This window comes from Malaclemys terrapin, chromosome 6 (assembly GCF_027887155.1).
Source record: "Malaclemys terrapin pileata isolate rMalTer1 chromosome 6, rMalTer1.hap1, whole genome shotgun sequence".
NCBI lineage: Eukaryota > Metazoa > Chordata > Testudines > Emydidae > Malaclemys > Malaclemys terrapin.
In genome coordinates this window covers 90,165,399-90,186,007 of record NC_071510.1, presented here as the reverse complement: position 1 = coordinate 90,186,007, position 20,609 = coordinate 90,165,399, and the positions used below count along the sequence as shown (strand labels likewise).

At 45.0% G+C, this 20,609-nt stretch overlaps 1 protein-coding gene across 1 annotated transcript in view; it reads right to left on the bottom strand.

Annotated features, from left to right (window-relative positions):
* The window catches only part of JMY (junction mediating and regulatory protein, p53 cofactor), a 142,293-nt gene that overhangs the window by 102,601 nt on the left and 19,083 nt on the right, over nt 1–20,609 (bottom strand). Inside the window, exon 2 of the mRNA XM_054032014.1 lies at nt 9,710–9,883. Coding sequence (XP_053887989.1) covers nt 9,710–9,883 — 174 coding nt within the window. The remainder of the gene's footprint in view (nt 1–9,709; nt 9,884–20,609) is intronic.

Genomic DNA, 20,609 nt, shown 5'->3' with positions numbered 1-20,609 from the left:
GCCTGAACTGGCAGAAGCAGCAGATAACCCTACCCAAGAGGCTCAGCCAGAGCCTGAGTTACCACATAGTGCACCAGCGGACAGCGGTTCACAGTCAATGGAAACAGCCCCAGCACCTGCATCACTTCCAGAGGGACCAAGCCCCAGTCCACAGTCCAAGGAGGAACTGATGTCTCCAGCATCAAGGGAACAGTTCCAGGCCGAGCAGGAAGCAGATGACAGCCTTCAGAAAGCTTGGGCGGCGGCGCGGAGCACCCCACCGCCTCTCAGCTCTTCTAACCGATCCCGGTTTGTTGTAGAACAAGGACTTTTATACAAGGAGACTCTTTCTGGTGGGCACCAGGAAGACTGGCATCCTCAAAGGCAGTTGGTAGTTCCCACTAAGTATCGGGTAAAGCTCTTGAGCTTAGCCCATGATCATCCCAGTGGCCATTCTGGGGTGAACAGAACCAAAGACCGGTTGGGGAAGTCCTTCCACTGGGAGGGAATGGGCAAGGACGTTGCTAATTATGTCCGGTCTTGTGAGGTGTGCCAACGAGTGGGAAAACCCCAAGACCAGGTTAAAGCCCCTCTCCAGCCACTACCCATAATTGAGGTCCCATTTCAGCGCGTAGCTGTGGATATTCTGGGTCCTTTCCCAAAGAAGACACCCAGAGGAAAGCAGTACGTACTGACTTTCATGGATTTTGCTACCCGATGGCCGGAAGCAGTACCCTTAAGCAACACCAGGGCTAAAAGTGTGTGCCAGGCATTAACAGACATTTTTGCCAGGGTAGGTTGGCCCTCCGACATCCTTACAGATTCGGGAACTAACTTCCTGGCAGGAACCATGGAAAACCTGTGGGAAGCTCATGGGGTGAATCACTTGGTTGCCACCCCTTACCACCATGAAACCAATGGCCTGGTGGAGAGGTTTAATGGAACTTTGGGGGCCATGATACGTAAATTTGTAAATGAACACTCCAATGATTGGGACCTCGTGTTGCAGCAGTTGCTTTTTGCCTACAGGGCTGTACCACATCCCAGTTTAGGGTTTTCACCATTTGAACTTGTGTATGGCCGTGAGGTTAAGGGGCCATTACAGTTGGTGAAGCAGCAATGGGAGGAGTTTACGCCTTCTCCAGGAACAAACATTCTAGACTTTGTAAGCAACCTACAAAACACCCTCCGACATTCTTTGGCCCTTGCTAAAGAAAACCTAAAGGATGCTCAGGAAGAGCAAAAGGCCTGGTATGATAAACATTCCAGAGAACGGTCCTTCAAAGTAGGAGACCAAGTCATGGTCTTAAAGGCAATCCAGGCCCATAAAATGGAAGTGTCGTGGGAAGGACCATTCACGGTCCAGGAGCGCCTAGGAGCTGTTAACTATCTCATAACCTCCCCCACCTCCAACATAAAGCCTAAGGTATACCATGTTAATTCTCTTAAGCCCTTTTATTCCAGAGAATTAAACGTTTGCCAGTTTACAGCCCAGGAAACAGATGACGCGGAGTGGCCTGAAGGTGTCTACTACGAAGGAAAAAAGGATGGTGGCGTGGAAGAGGTGAACCTCTCCATGACCCTTGGACGTCTGCAGCGACAGCAGATCAAGGAGCTGTGCACAAGCTTTGCACCAATTTTCTCAGCCACTCCAGGATGGACCGAACGGGCATACCACTCCATTGACACAGGTAATGCTCACCCTATTAGAACCCCACCCTACCGGGAGTCACCTCATGCCAAAACTGCTATACAAAGGGAGATCCAGGACATGCTACAGATGGGTATAATCCGCCCCTCTAAGAGTGCATGGGCATCTCCAGTGGTTCTAGTTCCCAAACCAGATGGGGAAATACGCTTTTGCGTGGACTACCGTAAGCTAAATGCTGTAACTCGTCCTGACAACTATCCAATGCCACGCACAGATGAGCTATTGGAGAAATTGGGACATGCCCAATTCATCTCTACTTTAGACTTAACCAAGGGGTACTGGCAAGTACCACTAGATGAACCCGCTAAGGAAAGGTCAGCCTTCGTCACCCAGGCAGGGGTGTATGAATTCAATGTACTCCCTTTCGGGTTGCGAAATGCACCCGCCACCTTCCAAAGACTTGTAGATGGTCTCCTAGCGGGATTGGGAGAATCTGCAGTTGCCTACCTCGATGATGTGGCCATTTTTTCTGATTCATGGGTAGAGCACATGGAGCACCTGGAAAAAGTTTTCGAGCGCATCCAGCAGGCAGGACTAACTGTTAAGGCTAAAAAGTGTCAAATAGGCCAAAACAGAGTGACTTACCTGGGGCACCAGGTGGGTCAAGGAACTATAAATCCCATACAGGCCAAAGTGGATGCTATCCAAAAGTGGCCGGTTCCAAAGTCTAAGAAACAGGTCCAATCCTTCTTAGGCTTGGCTGGATATTATAGGCGATTTGTACCCCACTACAGCCAAATCGCCGCCCCGCTGACAGACCTAACCAGAAAGAAACAGCCAAATGCAGTTCAGTGGACTAATGAATGTCAAAAGGCCTTTAACCAGCTTAAGGCAACACTCATGTCTGACCCTGTGCTAAGGGCCCCAGACTTTGACAAACCGTTCCAAGTAACCACAGATGTGTCCGAGCGAGGCGTGGGAGCAGTTTTAATGCAGGAAGGACCGGATCAAGAATTCCATCCTGTCGTATTTCTCAGTAAGAAACTGTCTGAGAGGGAAAGCCATTGGTCAATCAGCGAAAAGGAATGCTATGCCATTGTGTATGCGCTGGAAAAGCTACGCCCATATGTTTGGGGACGGCGTTTCCAACTACAAACAGACCATGCTGCGCTACAGTGGCTTCATACCGCCAAGGGAAATAACAAAAAACTTCTTCGGTGGAGTTTAGCTCTCCAAGATTTTGATTTTGAAATACAACACATTTCGGGAGCTTCTAACAAAGTGGCTGATGCACTCTCCCGGGAAAGTTTCCCAGAGTTAACTGGTTAACAATTGTTTTTGGAATAAAACATATTGTTAGTTTTTATATAATCAGTAGTATGTCTAAAGGTACATGTGTCTTATTAACTCTGTTTTCTCCTAGAACTCCAGGGAAAAATCACAGCCAGTGTGGAACCGAACATCCAACACTATCTGTGATTTGGGGGGCGTGTCATAACTATAAAGGGAAGGGTAATAGCTGTCCTGTGTACAGTACTATAAATCCCTCCTGGCCAGAGACTCCAAAATCCTTTTCCCTGTAAAGGGTTAAGAAGCTCAGGTAACCTGGCTGGCATCTGACCTAAAGGACCAATAAGGGGACAAGATACTTTCAAATCTTGGGGGGGGAAGGCTTTTGTTTGTGTTCTTTGTTTGGGAGTGTGTTCGTTCTCCGGGAATGAGAGGGACCAGACATCAATCCAGGTTCTCCACATCTTTCTAAACAAGCCTCTCCTATTTCAAACTTGTAAGTAAATAGCCAGGCAAGGCGTGTTAGTTTTCCTTTGTTTTTCTCAACTTGTAAATGTACCTTTTACTAGAGTGTTTCTCTTTGTTTGCTGTACTTTGAACCTGAGACTAGAGGGGAGTCCTCTGAGCTCTTTAAGTTTGATTACCCTGTAAGGTTGATTTCCATACTGATTTTACAGAGATGATTTTTACCTTTTTCTTTAATTAAAAACCTTCTTTTTAAGAACCTGATTGATTTTTTCCTTGTTTTAGATCCAAAGGGGTTTTGGATCTTGATTCACCAGGAGTTGGTGGGAGGAAGGAGGGGAATGGTTAATTTCCCCTTGTTTTAAATCCAAGGGGTTGGATTTGTTTTCACCAGGGATTTGGTGAAGGTTTTTCAAGGTTTCCCAGGGAGGGAATCCATTGAAAATGGTGGCAGCCGAACCAGAGCTAAGCTGGTAATTAAGCTTAGAAGTTTTTATGCAGGCCCCTACATTTGTACCCTAAAGTTCAAAGTAGGGATCTCAGTCCTGACAGCACCCCAATGAAGGGAGGTGCTATTGTTATTCTCTTTTTACATATGGGGAACAGAAGCACAGAGATTAAAGCCAAAACTCTGAGAAAGTACCAGTGCCTAATTTCTGGTGCCTAATTTCCAATGCTTAGGGCCTACTTCAGTTTACTGGGCATTTCACAGCACTTTAAATTTTCAGAGTAGAATTCCCACTGACCTCAATTGCAAATTCAAGTGCCCATCACTTCTGCAAATCAGAACACAGGTGTCTCAAGTGCGCTGAAAAATGTGGAACAGACAATTAGTGGTCAAATGAATATTTTGGTTTAAGTAACTTGCGCAGCATCACCCAAAAATTCTGGCAGAGACAGGGATAAAAATCCAATTTTCCTGGGTGCCTTTTCCACTGCCTGAACCACAAGACCATCCATTCTCTGTAATTCCCTGCCTCATTTACTACACACATTCAGACTTCTGCAACAAATGAGGCTGAGTCAAACAACCACCTCTTCCATTACACAACTCTGATGCATTCCCAGAACACCACCCATCTTATACACTGAATAAGGCGGCAGTCTTGTGGCAAAAATGGTATGATCATGTAATTAAAGACTATCATAATACACACAAAGGAGCCAAATTAATATTGCACAGGCAGCCTTAATTCCAGAGTTTACTAACTTTTGACTCTGCAGCCTTAACATTCTTTTAATGCTTTATAGAGTTTAAGGCCAAAAGGAGCCATCACATCATCTAGTCTTATCTCTGGCATATAAGAGGCCATTAAATTTTACCCAGACACCTGTACATTAAGCCCACAGACTTTAGTTAGACCAACGCATTTCAATTCTCAGAAGACTAAACTGTGCCAGTGACACAGAAAACAGGATAGACCAAGGTGCCATCAATGCCCGAGGCCCCTGCAATGGCAAGGAACTGTCTAGGTGGAATATGTCCAAATGATTCGAGCAGGCAAACGGCAAGCCACTCACCCACCCATGCTTACAAAGGAAGGTGGAAAAAAACATAGAGGTCCCTGCCAATCTGACCCAGCGGGAAATTCTTTTGACACTAAATCTGGTGATCAGTTGGACCCTGAACACATGAGTAAGACATACCAGCCAGGCATCTAGAAAGAAGAGTCTCTGTACCCACTCGGAGCACTGGTCCCTCTTGTCCACCATCCCATCTCCAACTGTGGCTGAATTCTCTGATGCTTCAGAGAAAGGAAAAAGAACCCCACACACACACACACACACACACACACACATTTTGCATTGGGGAAAAAATTTCCTTCCTGAACCCTGCAGGTGACAGGTTGAAACTCTGATGCATGCAGTTTTGTTACAGTCATTATCTTAATGAGAGCTGCAACCACTACGAGCACCCCCTATCCCCAGCTTCTGCCCCATCTCCTCCTCAACCCCGCCCATTCCTATCCTTCCTTGTCTCCTGCCTCTCGTTTCTCATGCCCAGCCCATACTCATATTCTCTTCCCTCCTTTCCCTCCCACCCATCTTCTGCCTATTACCCAGCTCAGATCCTACTCCTAACCCCCCCTCCACCACACTCTGCATCTCCCCCTCTCCCCACCTCTCTCAGACCCAGTATATGCATAAAAATTTACCAGGATAACTATTTCTTAGGGGACTGAATTATTACCAGTAAAAATTCCTAATGTGAATGTAGATATGGGGGTGATTTATACCAGTAGAGTATTATTTGTATTATCATAGAGACTGGGAGTCTAGAGACTAAGAATCTCACTTATGCTATTCCCCTTCACTAATGGGACTAGCTTTACCAATGTAAGTTTTATACCAGCATAACTGTGTTCACCCTAGGAAGGGTTGAACTGCTCTAACTATACTGGTATAGCTAAAGCAATACATTTTTCTAGTGCCTCTTGCCTGGGCACTAGGAGGGAGTGCATTGAAATCACAGGAGAGAATATGCCTGCTCAGTTTTTATGCCTTGTGCCACAGAAGCTGGGACGAGCAATTGCAGGAAAAATTCTGCTCAGCCTCTGCAGACTTGGGATGGACCACGCTCAGTCACTCTGTGGAGACAGTACATGCACCGGCAATTGCAGATAGATGCTGTGAAGGGACAGAGCATTATCGGTGCAGACGGAATCACTAAAGTATTTAGCTGCCCAAATCGAATAAGTCTCTATTGAGCACGTGTGAACTAAGATTTTTCCCAAGCCTTCAAATTTCACTAAATTTTCACAGCAACTGCAAAATTTACATCCCTGACACCAGGGCAACCACCCAGCCAAATTTAAAGCCCTTGCTCCAAAGAACTGGGGCACGAGCTGAAAAATTAAAGGCAAAACATTTTTTTCCTAGTCTCATTCCCTGAAAGAGCTCGACTGTTTTATCTGAAACTTAAAAAAAAAAATTCAGCTCAAGGCAAAACACCCAGCAATGAAGGGTTCAGCCCAAACAGTTTAAATTTATAAAGCTATAAGCAACTGAAAACAGGGTCTTTTAATGGACAGTGTGGGGCAAATATAATTGCAAGTGTCACTAGCTATACCACCTGTAGTTACACTTGATATCCTGATAAAAATATGATTTTTAAATTGTTTTAAACTTTAACATTTATTACAATTATTCTGTAGGCATGCTTGACTGAAGAAGCTGGGTTCCATGCAAGCTGACTATTATTTTTCCTCTTTCATCCATTTTCTTTAGACAAACTGTTGTAGTACTTGTACTGTGTGCCCATAGCTCCTATTGGCATTCAGATGTTGAGCATTCTACTGAGCCTGAGAAGGAGCTCCAAGAAGCTATAGCAACCCAGGGGAGTTTTGTTCCACTTCTAAGCCTTCTAGAACTCCATATGCTGTGAGAGTTAGCGTAAATAACTTTATTGCCAGCAAGTTTAATTTATAAACCAAGTCCTCTACCCTAGCTACCAAGATTAACACAATCTGTCATCATAGATACAAGTACTGCTTTCTTTCCACCCATGAAAGTAAAACAAGAAATGGCATCTTTCTCTGTCACAAGTCCAGCTGACCAACTTGCCTACTCAAAGTTTTCCAAATTAGGAAAAGATCTTAACATACATACATTCACCTCATTAGACTCAACTATGTACCACTCAGGTTCTCCAATCCAGTAGTTGCAAACAGACTGCCAAGTCTCTGGAGTTTATAAAATAAAATATCACCTTTTGTATGTAATTTTTATTTCACTTCTAACAATGATTTTTGTTAAAACATCAATTAAAGCTTCCTCCTCAATGAAGCATTAGTGTTTCTTTTCTTGATTAGCAAAAGAACAAGAGTTCACCTTTTCCTGTACACTAAAGAATTAAGTAAAATGTGAAATATTTATCTTGTACTGAAAGAGGATTTTATTAAACTATAATGTTGACGATCTCTAACTGTATAAGAATTCTGAGCTCTGTACCAGAATTCTCTGTTCATTAACGTTTATCCAACAGGAAAGGAAAATATGGAATTTAAGAAGAACCTATATACTAACTCACTGAGTTGTCTTCAGACTACTAGAGTTCCTGGAAGTTATTTTAGTTATAGGCACAGTAATAGGTCAAAATAAAAAGTTTTTTGGAAGCTCTTTAATTGTTCCCCCAACCTCCCCTCTTTTACAAAAAACCTGAAGCCACCGAGTACTACTGATAAATGTATGGAAGGAATCATAACGAGACAAGAAAACATACTCACTATACAGATTAAACTAAAAGACTCCATTTTGGCTCCTATACCTACAGTACATGTCTACAGAGCCAGAAAAGGCTCTTCACTTTATCAAGAGTGCAGAATATTCCCAACCAAGTGTAATGATGAAACTACCTGTCTCATGATTATCATTTTTGGCTCATTAATTGCTACATGAGGACAATATAAGATTTTCTAAAAGTTTAACAGAATACATCTATAAAAATGTTTAATGACTTTAGCTTATTGTATGTTTTTTCTTAAGAGCTAAAACAGATGTAGAAACTTAATTTTAAAAAGGCCATTAGTGTTAGGCCAAATTACAAGTTTTTAAAGTACATTGTTATTATTCCAATGTTTCTATTAAACAAACAAAGACTTAGGTAACTAGCAACTTACTCCAGTGCTTTCACTAGCAAACACTGGGGGGGAGGGGAGTCACTCTCCAAAATAATCTCACTAAATAATTCAACAGTAACGAAGATTTTAGAAAGCACATTTTTCTTTTTTACACATTAGTCAATACTCACAGTAAGCCGGTGAACTTCACATACAGTAACTCCTCGCTTAACCTTGTAGTTATGTTCCTGAAAAATGCTACTTTAAGCAAAACAATGTTAAGCGAATCCAATTTCCCCATAAGAATTAATGTGAAGGGGGTGGGGGGTTAGGTTCCAGGGACATTTTTTTCGCCAGAAGAAAGTCTCTCAGAGAGAGAGAGAGAGAGAGAGAATTACACACACAGGGAGTATAAGTTTTAAACAATTTAATACTGTACACAGCAATGAAGATTGTGAAGCTTGGTTGAGGTGGTGGAGTCAGAGGGTGGAATAATTCCCAGGGAATGCCTTACTGCTAAATGATGGAACTAGCACTTGGCTGAGCCCTCAAGGGTTAACACATTGTTGTTAATGTAGCCTCACACTCTACAAGGCAGTAAGAATGGAGGGAGGGGCGACAGCATGGCAGAGAGAGACATACACTACGTGTGTGAGTGAGAGATGCGCCTTGCCCCTTTAAGTACACTTTCCCTTTAAGTAGATCAGCAAGTTGAGACAGCAGCTGCTGCTGCCAGCAAATTCCCTCCGTCCTGAGCCCTGTTGTGTCGTCGTCCCCTTTCTATGGGGATGGGGTAAGCGAGGGGAAAGGAGCAGGGGGAAGGAAGGACACCCTCACATTAGCACCCTTCTTTCCCCCCTGCTCACCCGCACAGCAAGCAGGAGGCTCCCGGGAGCAGCTCCAAGGCAGAGGGCAGGAGAAGCACACGACAGTGCGGGGAGGGAAAGCTGAACTGCCGGCAATTGATAGCCTGCTGGGCGGCTGCCGCACAGGGAACTTAGGGGAGCGGGGAGCTGATAGGGGGGTTGCTGGTCCACCCTGGTTCCAAGCCCCCACAAAGTTCCAACAGGGTGCTCTTTCTGCAAGCAGTGGACAAAGCAGGCGGTTGCCAAACAGCGTTACAAGGGAGCATTGTGCAACCTTAAATGAGCATGTTCTCTAACTGATCAGCAACGTAACAACGTTAACCGGGACAACTTTAAGTGAGGAGTTACTGTACTAAATAAGAACTTGAACATGGAATTAAAATGTTCACAAGCACATAAAATTAAACAAAATGATGGCTAACTGCATGCATTAGGTACAGGCTTAAGACAATGACAGAAGAAACTGGTACTGTTTAGTTTAAAAGCTTGCAGTGCAGGTTGCAAGGGAAAAAAATATCTATCTAGGTACTTTTATGACTCTCCTCACTTTAGCACCTCCACCCCCCAAATTAAAAAAAAAAAAAAATCTTTTCCTCCCCAACCTCTCTTTACTGCTTGTAGGAATACCTTGAAAGGTAATAAATGTGTGTGGATGTGCACTCACCCTTTAGTCAGTATGTAGTCATTCTGGGAGAAGTTGTGGGGAGGAGGAAAAGAAATGGAGGCCTAGAAATGTACTGGTCTAAAGTTATTTTAATACAGACAGAAGGTTCTCAAGCAACAACCGATTTTAAATCATGAAATTCCACATTCAGGTATAACAGGCTTGGTTTCAATTTACACTGCTATTTTATATACAAGTACAAATAATGGCTTATCTCTTGATAAAAAGTTTGTACCTTGATCTGCTGTCTTCTGAGCATTGCAAGTTCCCTCATATCTCGAAATGGCTGTAGTAGGTATTGGTACAGTTCTGTGGTGGCTTCTGCAAGACTACTGTAGGCTTCATCTTCCATTTGATACAGTTCAAGCAGCTCTACCATGCTTTCTGTATTCTTGTGTTTTTCCAACAGCTATAAAAAGAGAAGAGAAATATTGCTTCAAAAAGTGTGCTCAAAATTTCCTGCTAACGAATTTGATGGCTACTTACAGCTAATGGCCAGTCCCCTCCCTAACCCTCGCCCCCTTTCCCCCCCAAAATCCACTTAGACATGAAAAGGTTCCGTGGTGCAGCTTGCCATACTACGGAAGGAACTAAGCCAGTCAAGTCTGAACAGCCCTTTGATTACTGAACCTCCAGAGTTAAAGTTATCACTGCTTTTCAAGAGCTTCCTGAAGCACAGTAGCACTGGAGACATAGCCATAAGTGGAGGTAGGAGGATAAAATCTGATTTACTTTTCACCAGTTATGCCATTTACTTACTGCATTTCACTCCATTAAGACAAAATAAGAGAGAAGTCAAGTTTTGATTTTTATAGTTATGTTTTAATACCACAAAGATGAGAGATGCATCACAGAAAAGACAAGTGCATTACCACAAAAGACTTACAATCTAAGTCCTGGCCTTTCGAGCTGCTCCACATAAGTGGACCCCAGGAGCCCATAAAGAGCCCTAATAAAGTCACTGCAATTCCACACAGGTGAAAGGGTTTGCCTGTGTGGCACAGCTTGCAGGACAGTGGCCTACATTTCTAGTCTATTTTACTTTCTGGTTTACGTGCTTTAGCACATTTTATTATCTAGGTAACAAATGAAGCAAACAATGTCTTAAGAGTTTAAGGCCAGAAGGGACCATTAGCTCATCTAGTCCAACCACCTGTATATCACAGGCCACCCGCACCACCCAGCATGCACACACTAAACCCAACTGAAATGAGACCAAAGTATTGCTGCCCACTGGAAATGAGACTACCATTTGCAAAGAGCCAGGGAAACCAAGATACACAAACACCCAAGGCCCCCTCAATGACAGGGAAATGAGTAAGTGAGAGATACCCAGAAAATCCTGGCAAGTGACCTACACTTCCATGCTGCAGAGGAAGGTGAAATAAAATCCAAGGTCTTCAAAGAGTTTTCATTAGATTTAAAAAAAAAGTTGTGGATGTATTTTAAACTTTGAACAAGTCCTTAATTTGAGGCCTAAATCAACCTAAAACTGTTTCTTCAAGAAAGTGACCAAATGTACAATCTTCTCGTAAAATACTGTCCGTACATAATCCTAGTCAGTCAGATAAAACAGAAACTTTCACAAATTTGTTACATTAATTTTTTTACCTCATTTGCCTGCTTTGAGACCATTTTGTGTACGTGCCTTGGCAGGTCAGGCCATATAACTTAACTCACTTGCCAAATCTAAAAAGCTACTTACTGATTAGCTAAGGCTAATGATTTAAAAAAAAAAAAAAAAACTCCCCTACCCTTTACCTGAGATGTTTCAAGTATTTACACAAAAAGCAGATCTTAATAGCCTTTTTATATCATCAGACACTGAAAAAATCAAAGCTCATTTTTGTGTTACTGCCTCAAAAGCTTATACTCTGTTTATATCACTCATTACTTTTTTTTTCTGAGACATATATCTGAAATGACTTTAACCTCCCCTTCAACTAAGTCATATCTTCTAGTTATTTGTTTATGGTTTTAAAATGAAACCCCCAAACTATAAGTATGCCAAGTATACCTTAAACCAAGTTGTTGTGGCAGGAACTGTTATCGTACCTCTGACCCAATAAGTGAGGTCTTAACTCGAACAGCACGGACATTTCTGACAGTGTAGTCCCTAAAGAAAAGCCACCTCCTCCTTCAACTCCTTTCCTTCTCATTCTTTACTCATTTCCTCAGTTCTGCCAGTGTCATTCTTTCACCTCTAACTTGCCCCAACTTTTCTATTGCCTGCCCCTTTTTTAAAAACCCTCCCAATAGTCTTGGCACAGCAATCTTCCCTCTGTCAGAGTACTCAAGAAAACAGCCTTATTTCTTGTTGTACTTATGCTGGGCACAACTTTAAATGTCTCCACTTTTTAAGATTCTAGAATGTCAATCCAACAGGAAGGAAATAAGACTAATTTTAATTCTTTCATTGTTTCTGGAAGCATTATAAGCAATCTTACGTCAAGAACTCAATAGCATGGATGTAACTTTTACTAATTATTCTATACTGTAGTTTATTATTATTTCAAGGCTCTGTGATATTCTGGGAAGCACACAGTAATCCTGCAGAAGGAAGTTTTGGTGGACAAATGCTAAGTGAAGGACTCAAATTTATAGTACTTTAAAGTTGTCTTTTCTTTTGGAATGCTGAAAGCATGGGTACGTATATAACAGCTGTATATGAAATCAGAGTTAAAGTGTTCGTATTACTGTATAAACCCATAAATGGAAAAAAAACCCCAATGATAGCATAAAATAAAGTATCTTGAAAATCCGTGAAGGTTTACATACTTTACAGTAATGGTCATTCTTAAAGATGTGTTGTCCACGTGGATTCCACTCTTAGTACGCATGCACCCTACGAGCATGAGATCAGATTCTCTTTGGGTTGCAGTGTTTGTTGGGGCTGTGCCTGCACCCTAGATCCCCTTAAACCCAGCTACTCAAGGTCATAAAGGATGCTTCAGGACAAACCAACCCTCAGTTCCTTCACCAATATAGAATCCCAGAGAAACGAAACTCCTTAGAAGCTGGGAAGGAGAGCGGTCATGGAATCTGTGTGGATAGCACATCTTGAAGAACTACAGTTACTGTAAAATAAGCAACTGTTCTTTCTTCAAGTGCTTGTCCCTATGGATTCCAATCAATGATTAAGAAGCAGTTGTTTCCCTGCTTGGAGACGGGTACTAGGGGTTCTAATTAAACAATGACTGCAGGACAGCCTTATCAAAACAGGCATCCAATCTGGAAGCCTCTACCAAAGGCTAAAACCCTATAAGGTGTGCACCAAGCTCCACATAGCTGCCCTACGGATTTCAGAAATAGGGACGCTCTTCAAACAGGCAGTAGAGGCTGCCTGATCTCTAGTGTCGATAGGTGGATCTGACTTGGCTAACTCATACCATGTTTTTATATAGTTGTAGACCCCATTTAGACTACCTCTGTGAGAATACTGACTGATCTAGAACCATCTCTACAAAGGCCAGAAAGGGGCTAAATGTCCCCCAAGTAAGGAGCAACATATGGAACATTGCTTGGGGATATGTCCCTCTCCTAAGCAGAGAAGGCATCAGGAGTGCCAGTTATTAGCCAAAGCTTCACATGAGGGATGGGTCTTAAATCCTAGAAATTTAGCTTCTGTCATGTTAGCAGCATTCCTGCACGGAGCTGCAAGGGATAGGTGGGGAGCACAGAGTGTGTCATGTCTAGCCTAACCAAAAAAAAAAATGTATCTACACCAAAATAAACCCACACACAACACTCCCCCCAAACCTTTACTGTCTCTGAGAACTAACAACTAGCACTAGCAGTTTTCAGAAAGAAAAGTGGACACTGCAGGGGTTCTGCACACGTGGTAAGAAGAAACTAAGGGAAGGTTGCCTGCTCCACCCTCTGTAGTCTAGGGTAGAGGGACATGAAGCATCCAGGGTGCAGGCTGATCAATGGACACTGCAGACCAAAAAGAATATAATCTCATGTGTATGAGGTGCATGTACACCAAGAATTAAATACGTATATACAACCATTCAAAGAAGGACTAAACCTTATCTTCATTCCCATATACAGTCTCTGTTTAATGTCTGAATCCACTGTGACAAAGTTCCTCCTCTATCTTGGTGGGTCCTGCGCTTATTGGCGGATTTTCATTCCTCAGAAATTCACCATGTGGGTTGGGGAACAGCCCAGAGACCTTCCCCTCTGAAAGAACCCACAGTCCAGGTCAATTGGGAGGTTAGGGGGGAACCCGGGCCCACCCTCTACTCTGCATTCCAGCCCAGGGCCCTGTGAACTGCAGCTGTCTATAGTGCCTCCTGTCACAGCTGCATGACAGCTACAACTCCCTGGGCTACTTCCCCATGGCCTCCTCCAAACACCTTCCTTATTCTCACCACAAACTGAAGTGAGCTCCTTTTTAAAACCCAGGTGCCCTGATTAGCCTGCCTTAATTGGCTCCAGGTGTCCTAACTAGCCTACCTGCCTTAACTGGTTCTAGAAGGTTCCTGATTACTCTAGTGCAGCCCCTGCTCTGGTCTCTCAGGGAACAGAAAACTACTCATCCAGTGACTAGTATATTTGCCCTCTACCAGACTCCTGTACCCCACTGGTCCGGGTCTGTCACATATCCCTCCCCCCTGCTCAACGCCAAGGGGTTGGGCAGCTTGGGACGCCAGACAGTGCACACGTGACAAGCCATCGGCGTTGCCATGACGGCTCCCTGCTCTGTGTTGCACACAGAACTGGAAAGATTGGAGGGATAAGAACCATCTGGTCACCCTTGTGTTCTTCTCCTTGTTCCGCTGCATCCATTGAAGAGGGGCATGGACGGTCACGAGGACAAATCTGCGCCCGAGCAGGTAGTAGTGCAATGTTTCTATGGCCCATTTTACAGCGAGGCATTCTCTCTCCACCACTGCATATTTTTGTTCCCTTGGAAGGAGTTTCCGACTGAGGTATAGAATTGGGTGTTCCTCCTCCGCAACCATCTGCGATAGAACGGCCCCCAACCCTACTTCCGGTGCATCCGTCTGCAGGATAAACTCCTTGGTGAAATCAGGGGCTATCCGTACGGGGTTACTGCAGAGGGCAGTCCATAGGTCTGTGAATGCTTCCTCTGCTGCGTCAGACCATCTCATCAGATCAGGTCCACGGGCTTTCACGAGGTCTGTCAGGGGGCTTGCCCTTGTGGCAACGTGGGGGATATATCGTCGGTAATACCCCACCACACTTAGGAACGCCCGGACTTGTTTCTTGCGACTTGGTCGGGGCCAATTTTGGATGGCCTCTAACTTGTTCACTTGGGGTTTTACCAAACCTTTTCCCACAATGTAACCAAGATATTTGGCCTCTGTAAAACTTACAGCACACTTGGCAGGGTTTGCTGTAAGGCCAGCTCGCCTGAAGGTATCGAGGACTGCCTCCACCTTCTCCAGGTGGGTTTGCCAGTCTGGGGTATGAATGACCACATCGTCCAAGTAGGCAGCAGCGTAACTGTTATGCGGGCGTAATAGCTTGTCCATGAGGCGCTGGAAGGTAGCTGGGGCCCCATGTAGTCCAAAAGGGAGGACAATATATTGAAAAAGACCCTCTGGTGTAGAGAACGCAGTCTTTTCGTTTGCGTCTTCTGCAAGGGGAATCTGCCAGTACCCCTTTGTCAAGTCTAGGGTAGTCAAGTACCGGGCATTACCCAGACGGTCCACTAGCTCATCTATGCGAGGTATGGGGTACGCGTCGAACTGGTATACTTTGTTTAGTCGCCGGAAGTCGTTGCAAAATCTTGTGGTGCCATCAGGTTTGGGCACCAGCACAATTGGGCTGGACCACTGACTGTGGGATTCTTCGATGATCCCCAACTCCAGCATTTTTTTTTTACTTCTGCTTTTATTTCCTCCCTTTTTGCTGCTGGCACCCGATAGGGCCTCATTGTTACTCTGGCCCCAAGGTTCGTGACGATGTGGTGATATGTCTCGGTTGTTCGACCCGGTTTTGTCAAGAACACATCTTGGTTCCGGAAGATCATCTCAGACACCTCATTCTTCTGGTCTGGTGTTAAATCGGGAGACACTCTCACCTGTTTGGAAGGCTTGTTTTCCTGGGTTAGGTCTTTTTGGACCGTTGTGCATGCCTCTTGCATGCCAGGGTTTCAGAAGGTTAACGTGATAAATCTGTTCTTGTTTTCCACGTCCTGGCTGCCGCACCTTGTAGGTTACTTCCCCCACGGGTTCAACCACCTCATAGGGCCCCTGCCATTGGGCCAGAAGCTTACTTTCTGCCGTGGGTACCAACACCATAACCCGATCCCCTGGTTGGAACTGTCGCACTTTTGCCTGGCGATTGTAATGGGTTCGCTGGGCCTCCTGTGCCTTCTCCAAATGTTCTCGTACAATAGGGGTAACCCGGGCTATCCGGTCTCGCATCTGCATTACATGCTCTATTATATTTCTCCCCTCATTGGGTTCCTCTTCCCAGATCTCTTTGGCGATATCTAGTATGCCACGGGGGTGACGCCCGTATAATAACTTGAAGGGGGAAAACCCAGTTGAGGCCTGAGGTACCTCCCGGATAGCGAACATAAGGTAGGGCAGTAGGGTGTCCCAATCCTTCCCGTCCCGACTTACCACCTTCCTTATCATAGCCTTGAGGGTTCGGTTAAACTTTTCTACCAACCCATCTTCGGATGGTAGACCGAAGTTCTCACGGTATGTATATGGAGCAGCGTACAGAGGTCCTTCATTAGCTTCGACATAAATGGGGTTCCTTGGTCTGTTAATATCTCTTTCGGTGGCCCCATTTGGGCAAAGATCCCCACCAGCTCTTTGGCTATAGTTTTAGAGGCCGTGTTCCGCAGGGGGACGGCTTCTGGGTAGCGAGTAGCATAGTCCAAAACAACAAGTATATATTGGTGGCCCCGAGCCGTTTTCTCCAGGGGTCCCACTAGGTCCATGGCTATTCGCTCGAAGGGGACCTCTATGATGGGAAGGGATACTAAAGGTCCCCTCAAGTGGGGACAGGGACTGTGCAGCTGACACTCCGGGCAGGAGGCACAGTACCTCCGCACTTCATGTACTCCAAGCCAGAAGAACCGTCGTAGGACTCGTGCCAGGGTCTTCTCTACCTGCAAATGCCCCCCAAAAAGATGACTATGAGCAAGACTTAATACAGCGTTCTGGTGTTTTTGAGGTACTAGGATCTGCTGTACCTTCTGCCCCTGTACTGGTGCAACTCGGTATAAGAGATCCTTCTTCACTATGAAGTAGGGTCCTGGTCCCTGGGTTTTCCCTTCCACGGGGACCCCATCTATTTCAGTCACCTCCTTCCTAATGTTGTCATACCTTGGGTCTTCTGCCTGGTCCCGTCCAAAATTTCCTCTCCCGGGGCTAATCTGCCCAAGATCTAGGGGCCCACTCTCTGTTGCCTCTACTGGTTCAGAAGCATTAGGGAGGGGGTCAGACTCAGGTGCTTCTCCCTCTTGCGTGGCCTCCTTTTCAGCTGCGCTGGTCCGCCTACCTACAAGAGCAACCCTCTGGCTTTGGGTCAGTATTCGGGTTCCCAAGGCCTTAGCTGCTCTTCTTTCCCTTTTTGTCTTTCTACCCTGTCTGGGAGTGGAGAACAAATCTGGGGATATTTCAAAGAAGATTGGGGGTTGACAGTCTGCTGTGGATGCCTCATCAATTTTAGGGTCCCCATCTTTCTCCAATCCCCCTACTAGGAGTAAGTTTCCAAACCCTGGGAAGTCCCTCCCTATGAGCACCGGGTATGGGAGTTTAGGGACTACACCTGCTGCTACCTCAGTAGTGTTCCCTTGGATCTCGATTTTTACTGGGATGGTGGGGTAGTAACTAACTGTCTCATGGACACATGTTATCCCGGTATGTTTAGCCTGCAGCAGCAGACTACGCTTCACGAGCTTCCCTGAGATAAGCGTGATAGCACTCCCCAAATCAACCAGTGCCGTGGTCCCTACCCCCATTTAGTTTCACTGGTCTGGTATACATATGTAGGGTTAGTGAGACCCCCACAAGGTGGATTAGGGAGCATGGAGCTACCCAGTTCCCCAGGTTACACTGCATAGGCTCCTCAGCATTGGGACACTGTGCAGCTATGTGTCCCCACTCCCCGCAGGCATAACATCTGTATGGAGCCCTAGGCGTTCCCCGGTCTCTTGGTTTGGGCAGTCTAACATCACGATCCTCTTCTCCCTCAGTGCTCCGACTCTTTGTGGCCTCTGATGGGCCTTCAGTCTCTCTCTTTTTCCACCTGGGCCCTCCTGGTGGCCCAGTCACCCGAACTTTAGGGTTTGGTGCTGCTAGTTTAACCTGGGTGCCTCTTCCTTAACTGGTCGGGTCAGCTCCCTCGCTGTCCTTTGCCTCTCTACCAGGGCGACAACCTCATCATAGGTGGAGGGTTCGTTCTGGCTTACCCAGGCACCAAGGTCTGGTGGTAGTCCCCTCATGTATCGGTCGATGACCAGAACCGCTAGTATCTCTTCCGGACTCCGGGACTCTGTTTGCAACCACTTTCATGCGAGATGGATGAGGTCATGCAATTGGGACCGCGGGGTTTTGTCTTCCTGGTACCTCCAACCGTGATACTGCTGGGCCCGCACTGCTGTCCTTACCCCAGATCTGGCCAGGATCTCTGCTTTCAGCTGGGGGCAGTCTGCCGCAGCCTCTTCAGGCAGATCATGGTAGGCCTTCTGGGCCTCCCCACACAGGAATGGAGCAAGGATGCCAGACCACTTATCTCGAGGCCAGGCCTCCCATAGGGCTGTCCTCTCAAAGGCCAGAAGGTATGCCTTTACATCATCCTCCCGTGTCATTTTCTGCAGCCAATGGCTGGCCCGTATGAGCCGCATCCCATCATGGCCGCAATTCAGCTCTGTAAGGGACTTTACCTGGTTTACCACTTCCTGCAACATAGCTCGGTCTTGAGCAGCCTGGTCCATCAGCAGGCGATTAGTCTCTTGCTGCAGCCACACTGCCTCCTGTTGGGCGGCTGCCTGGACACAGGTAGCCTCCTGCTGGGCTGCCGTAGCACGTATCAGTGCCCGCACTACGTCATCCATTGTGGTGAAAAAAAAAAACAAACAAAAAAAACCCTCTCCCTTTTTTTTTTGTTTTTTTGGGTTTTTTTTATTTTTTAAAATCACCCTCCTTCTTCCGCCGCGCTGTGCACCCCAAGATCCCACTCCTGACACCAGTGTGACAAAGTTCCTCCTCTATCTTGGTGGTTCCTGCGCTTATCGGCGGATTTTCGTTCCTCAGAGATTCACCATGTGGGTTGGGGAACAGCCCAGAGACCTTCCCCTCTGGAAGAACCCACAGTCCAGGTCAATTGGGAGGTTTGGGGGGACCCGTGCCCGCCCTCTACTCCGGGTTCCAGCCCAGGGCCCTGTGGACTGCAGCTGTCTATAGTGCCTCCTGTAACAGCTGCATGACAGCTACAACTCCCTGAGCTACTTCCCCATGGCCTCCTCCAAACACCTTCCTTATTCTCACCACAAACTGAAGTGAGCTCCTTTTTAAAACCCAGGTGCCCTGATTAGCCTGCCTTAATTGATTCTAGCAGCTTCTTCCTAATTGGCTCCAGGTGTCCTAATTAGCCTGCCTACCTTAACTGGTTCTAGCAGGTTCCTGATTACTCTAGTGCAGCCCCTGCTCTGGTCACTCAGGGAACAGAAAACTACTCATCCAGTGACCAGTATATTTGCCCTCTACCAGATTCCTGTACCCCACTGGTCTGGGTCTGTCACACCACTTATAGTAGAAGGCAAATTAAACCCTCTAAATCCCAATAGGAAACAGTCTATCAGTTTAACTGTACATGTTGAAAGTTTCCCACAGGCACTATCAATAAGAAACACTATATAGGCACATGAAAATTCAGTAAATACTTTTCTATAAGATGTAGGCCTTGGAAGAGTTAGGTGACTGCCAAAATAAATTTAGTGCAAAAAAAGTGCACAGTTGTAAGAGGGTTAACATAAAATGTGTCACACAATTGTTGATATCTTTTCCCCCCATACCTGTAATTAATTCTCAACACAAGCAATTCAATGTTATTTTAGCTGTCCGTTTACTGCATTGTGTGAATAGCCTACCTTCTGTATAAAATCTGCAATCATTCATAAATTTGTTTTAATTGAGAAATGAGAGGCAAGGGGAAGAGTAACCTCTGAATTTACAGGCCTGAGTGATGTTGACTCTTAAAAATAAATGCAGTATTCAATGGATAAATTTTTTACAGATGTTACATTGTGTTACACTGTTCACAACTAAATGAATCTACATCCTGGGTAACTATTATGCAGATAGGGTCTGGCTGGTAGAAAAAGCCAAGCCTTCAACTGAACAGTCCATGCATTTGAAAATATAGCAGTTTTTTTTAAATTAAGGATGGAAATAAATCAAATGCTTTGCCACTAAAGCTTTAAAAGCACTGCACTGAATTACAGAGGTCTGTGCAAACATGTATGTGCTGTTCTTAATCTTGGGCCTGATCCAAAAATCACTGAAATGAGCAAGAGGCTTTCCATGAATATTGGATCAGGGCCTTTCGCGTTGCTCCTTTGTTTTACTCTGTATTGAATATTATTATCTTCATAACCACATAGATTTAGATGTTTTACTTAAGATGCTAAAGTGTTACAAACACACCTCTTTAGGTCACTTATGGTTTCATATATGCTTGTTATTTAAAACACAACACTTTAAGAGTACTGTGGTGCCATATGAGTGAATGCAAGGTCCTTGGAAGCTTCATAATCCTGCCTGTCATTTTGGATTTGCCTTTCAAGAAGGAAGAATCCCTGACGTTATTTTAAATTTTTTTTTAATTACGGAGGCATATTTCACTACTGCCAAGCTTTATCTGTCATTTTAATTTATAAAGCAGGAGTGCACTACTCTCACTAAAGCAAACTGCTAGATACTCCTGCCCTTTTCTCCAAACAGTGGCAACTTCAAAGAGCTCTCTCCTTTTGTTGCTAAGTCCTTATAGATCAGCAGGATTACTGAAAATACAAGCCCCAGAAGATCATTTCCAAAGCCAATGGTACATAAACCTCAGATGCAATATTAGCAGCAATTAAAATTAGATTGGAAACTGTATGCATGTTCTAATGTTTAAGTTATTGGCATTCCCTCACTCTC